This window comes from Mus pahari, chromosome 11 (genome assembly GCF_900095145.1).
Source record: "Mus pahari chromosome 11, PAHARI_EIJ_v1.1, whole genome shotgun sequence".
NCBI classification, from domain to species: Eukaryota; Metazoa; Chordata; class Mammalia; order Rodentia; family Muridae; genus Mus; species Mus pahari.
In genome coordinates, this window is record NC_034600.1 from 28,140,390 (window position 1) to 28,145,387 (window position 4,998).

Sequence of the window (4,998 nt, forward strand, 5' to 3'; positions counted from 1 at the left end):
TAAATAAATAAATAAAAAAAACATACAAAGCAGTGGGTTTCATTATGGCATTTTCATGCATGTATATCATTAAAAAAAAATTTTTTAAAAAGAAAAGAAAAACAATGTCGAATTACATTCTTAGTTGCTTTTTCTGTTAAAGCAGTTGCAACTAGAAAGCCTGAAAAGGTGTCAATAATCACATGTATATATTTTGATTTTCCAAAATCAGAAATATAAGTAACATCCATTTACCATAACTGATTAGGTATAAGTCCTTGAGGATTAACACCATTAAGTTGTACAGGTATAAATTGAGGACATTCAGGACAAGTCTTTACAATTTGAACTGTACATTGTCTAGAAATACCAAATTGCTGTCTCAAGCTATTACTATTTTGTTGATGTAAAGAATGAGTTTGGTTAATTGTTCCTTTGTAAGGCCTATAATCTACCTGGTATTAAAAAAAAAAAAAAAAAAAACTGCTCTGGCATTGCCCTCACTAAGGAGTCCAGGCAATCAATCCAGTATGAGATCTTAAATGACCTAGAAAATAAGGAAATGTACATTCTCTTAAATTGAGTTGTATTTGCATAGATAATTGCAAAATCTGAGAATTAGCAGTATCTAGAAGAGGAACAGCTTCAAGCAATTGCAACCTGGGAGCTATGTATTGGCTGTCAGTATACAGATTAAAAGCTTGATTTTTCAGCATTTCAAAAACAGCAGTTACAGCACGTAGTTCAATTATTTGTGCTGAAGCAGGGGGAAACTCTAGAGAATGAACATGTGATTCAATCACATGTTGCCTTCCTATTAGACGAGCCATCTGTAAATACAGCAAGCACACTCTCTATGCATAACTTTACAGAGAATACAAAAGCATTCATAAAGGCAAATTTAACAACTTGTCTTTTGGTAATGATTATCAATTTTTGTCTAAAAAAATTGCATATGTAATAGCTAAATATCAGTATTTTGCAATAACCAGTTTAATTGTTGTTTGGAATAAGGAATAAATATTTTATCAAGTTCTTTCCTAAAATATTTCTGTATTTCTATCTTACAATTTTGTATTAACATGACAACAGCCTCATAATATGTTAAAACTTTCTTTGGAGACAATAGAAAGATGAATTCACATTAATGGTCCCTTTTGCCAAAGGACTGCTGTGGGCGTATGAGTTGTAGCAATAATGTGCGCAAACAGCCAACAGTTGATCAGTCTATATAATGCATCTGTTGTTGACTAATAGATTCCTTTACTTTCTGCACAGCAATTTGTCCCTAACCAGTTAATTGTTGAGGGGAATTAGGATTTGCATCCCCCTTAAGAATATCAAACAGCCCCAGCGTGGTGGCACATGTCTTTNATCCCAGCACTCGGGAGGCAGAGACAGGCGAATTTCTGAGTTCGAGGCCAGCCTGGTCTATAGCCAGGGCTATACAGAGAAACCCTGTCTCAAAAAACCAAAAAAATCAAAAAAAAAAAAAAAAAAAAAAAAAAAAAAAAAAAAAAAAAAAGAATATCAAACAAAGGTTTAAAAAATTCTCCTGTAGCAAGCTTAAGATGAGGTCTTAGCCAATTATCTCCTAACAGTTTTTGAAAATAATTTAAAGTAAGTTAATCATCTTTTCTTTCTTGAAACTTCTGTGCCACAGTTGGTTTAAGATATAACTGAGGACCCAAATATTGAAAAAGATATTGCCTTTGAATTTTATCTGGAGTAACAACTACTCCAAAATTTTTAAAGCTCATTGTATAAGAGCAAAGGCCTGCAATAAAACTCCATGAATAACATACACTGAGGAATTCAAAGTCCTAACTTATTGTATCAAAGCAGAAACAAAATATTTTTTTTCACATAATGTAAGGCTATTAGCCATTCCTAGAGGCAAAACTTTCCAACGATATCACTTCATTGGTTCTTTAAAATTAGCTCACTAAAAGCAAAACTTTAAAGTTAGCTCACTAGAAGCAAATTCTTTACGATTATCAAGATGCAAAGGACTAATAAAAACAATCTTCCAACTCCACAATAATTCTATATGGAATAGGCAGGCCAGATTTTAATGCCTCTACAAGTTCCATAGCCTCATTAACCTTTCATAAATCTTTATTTTGAACTTTGAACTTTATTGTGAACAATACCTGGATAGATCTGTCAAAAAGGTCGTTCCTGCCTGACACTTTCTAGGTGGGGTTTGCAAGACAAAGGCAGTGCCTTCCAAAATTGAGGCTGCTCTGAGCTTTGCATTAACTCAAATGTAGATATCTCTTAATCTGAGCGGACTGCCTGAGGCCAGGCTCAAAGATTACCCCTCCTGCAGTGAGGAGAGATTACAAGGGAGTGATTCTACTGACTATGTCTTTAATTGTTTGCACAGTCTTTCCTAAAATGATTTATGCCCCATACTTAAAACATTCCTCATCACCTCAGCGCTGTGAAAACATGGCTTGTACTGTGGTCCTCTCCAAGGCAGCAGCCATAGCCAGCCCGATCGTATGGGGGTCCAACTTCTGCACAGAGAGGGATTTGTCTGTCCTTGCTTTGCTGGGTGGCCACATGGCAGACTAATTTCACATTCTCATAAGACAATTGTGTAACAGAAGGAACCCCTGCTTGAGGACCTCCAAAATTTCTATTCGCTGCTTTTTTCTTATTTTAAGCATGACCCCAGTCAATTCTGAGACTGAAGGCAAATTTAATTTTCCCAATCTGCTTTTATACCATCTTAATGACATGCAAGTATTAAGGGCGAGCAGTACAATAAGGAACAAGCAAGGCAGTAAGCAAAGTCCCTTGATTACTCCTGTCACAGTTGTTTCCAAGGGCTTGTCATAATGACCGAAGTACCTGAGCCCACTTCCTTGTCCAAGCCCAAAATCTTGCCTGAAGCCGACTTCTTTTGTTCCACCCTAAGACTAAAATTCCTGCCTTAACCTACTTCCCTATTACAGCTTAAAGTTAGATTCTTGCTGAAACTTACTTCCTTATCATGCCCTGATGTCAGATTCCTGCTGAAGCTTACTTTCTTGTCATGGCCAATGTCAGATTCCTGCCTGAAGCCCATTTCCTTGTCCTTGGCCAATGTCAGATTTCTGCCAAGTGGAACCCCAAAAGGCTCTCCATATCTCCCTCCTTTTAAATCAATAAACAAGGCTGAGCGTGTGATTAAACTGCCAACTGCAGCCAATGGAACACTGGCAGTTTAACTGTAATTTTTGAAGTTTCTCTTGTAACACCAGAGTACAACCACAGTTTTGAGAAGCAAAACCCAATTTTAAAAGTGTAAACAATCTATTCTCTTTAAAATCAACACCAAAAGCATTACTTTCACATTACAAAGTTAAGTGTCTCCCTACTTCTGAACTGCAGTTAGCAAGCCTGGGTCACTCTGAGACGGCAGCCCAGAGCATGCCAGAACTTTGGAAATCAAAACTCAATCTCCCATACAATCCAGTCTCTCCAAAAACACCAAGTGAATCACCTCCATGCTACAAAGTTTGGCTGACCATTCCTGCACACAAACACAAGATGGTGCAGCCTCCAATACCTCAAAGAGACAGACAGTGCCCTAAATCCTATCTTTTATAAGTCTGGTTTCTAGGAAAAGAATTACACAGATTTAGGCATATCCGTTTGTTTGTTTGTTTGTTTGTTTGTTTGTTTGTTTGTTTTTCGAGACAGGGTTTCTCTATATAGCCATGGCTGTCCTGGAACTCACTGTGTAGACCAAGCTGGCCTCAAACTCATAAATTTGCCTGCCTCTGCCTCCCAAGTGCTGTTCCCTGTTTCCCTGAGTTGGCTCACGCCACAAGTTGTAGTTCTGAGTTACTCCAACCCAGAGTTACCAGTTTTAAGCCAACTTTCTGTTACCAATGTTAGAAAGTTTTAATCATACCCAATTACTTATGAGCCAATAATCTATAACCAAGACATGTAGAACATCTTTGTCTTAGTTAGGATTTTACTGCTGTGACAGACACCATGACCAAGGCAAGACTTATAAAAAAACATTTAATTGGGGCTGGCTTACAGGTTCAGAGGTTCAGTCTATTATCATCAAGGCAGGAGCGTGGCAGCATCCAGGCAGGCAGGGCGCAGGCAGAGCTGAGAGTTCTACGTCTTCTTCTAAAGGCTGCTAGTGGAAGACTAACTTCCAGGCAACTAGGGTGAGGATCTTATGCCCACACCCACAGTGACACACCTACTCCAACCAGGTCACACCTATTCCAACAAGGCCATACCTCCAAATGGTGCCACTCCCTGGTCCAAGAGAATACAAACCATCACAATGTTATACTTTTAAAGCCAGTCAGAAACAAAATGAAATGGCTGCATATATTTACTTATTTAAACCAGACAAAATTCTTAATTTTTCTAGCTGTAATTTCAAGACAGGAGCACCTTGTCACCTGCTAAATCCAATAATCACAGTCACCGAGATTTTTCTAGGAGAAACAGCCACAGAACTTGAGAAGCTGCTGGTCCCTTTAAGAGTGGCTTTTCAGAGAAGCTCCTGGCAGGGCTTTCTCAGGCTGCCTAGACTCCTCCAAAGGCCAATTGACACTGTTTTCTATTTATTTTTTTCTTTTTCCCTTTTTTTGAAATGAGTTAAAACTAAATCAAGGGCTGAACAACCAGCAGATAAAGTTTTAACTGTTTTTTTTTTTTTTTTTACTTTTGAACACGAAACGCAGAACAACAAACTCCCACAGTGACACACTTCCTCCAACAAGGCCACACCTCCTCATAGTGCCACTTCGCACAGGCCAAGCACTGAAACACATGAGTCTGTGGGGACCATTCCTACTCAAACCACCACACTCTACCTCACGACTCCTCTCCTAGACAGCCGTTTGCTCTCCCCCTCTCCCAGTGAATCTCTTAGCCTAGGTCTGCTGTATGGCATAACTTCTTAGCTGCACACCTTTGTATGGGCCTGCCAAAGGTACCCCACCTTACTGCTTTTTATATCTACCTCTCTCTCCTGGGAGGTGCTGGGACCACTGG

The 4,998-nt window shown here is 38.7% G+C and overlaps 1 protein-coding gene across 2 annotated transcripts in view; it reads right to left on the reverse strand.

The window, feature by feature from the left end:
- The window catches only part of LOC110329224, a 27,992-nt gene extending 24,858 nt beyond the window's left edge, over positions 1 to 3,134 (reverse strand). Inside the window, exon 1 of one of the 2 annotated variants that reach the window (XM_021208817.1) lies at positions 2,972 to 3,118. In XM_021208817.1, the coding sequence (XP_021064476.1) occupies positions 2,972 to 3,055 (84 nt within the window). In that variant the 5' untranslated portion in view covers positions 3,056 to 3,118. Of the gene's footprint in view, positions 1 to 2,971 lie in introns of both variants that reach the window. The other variant, XM_021208818.1, reaches the window with a different exon arrangement.
- Positions 3,135 to 4,998: the final 1,864 nt, after the last annotated feature.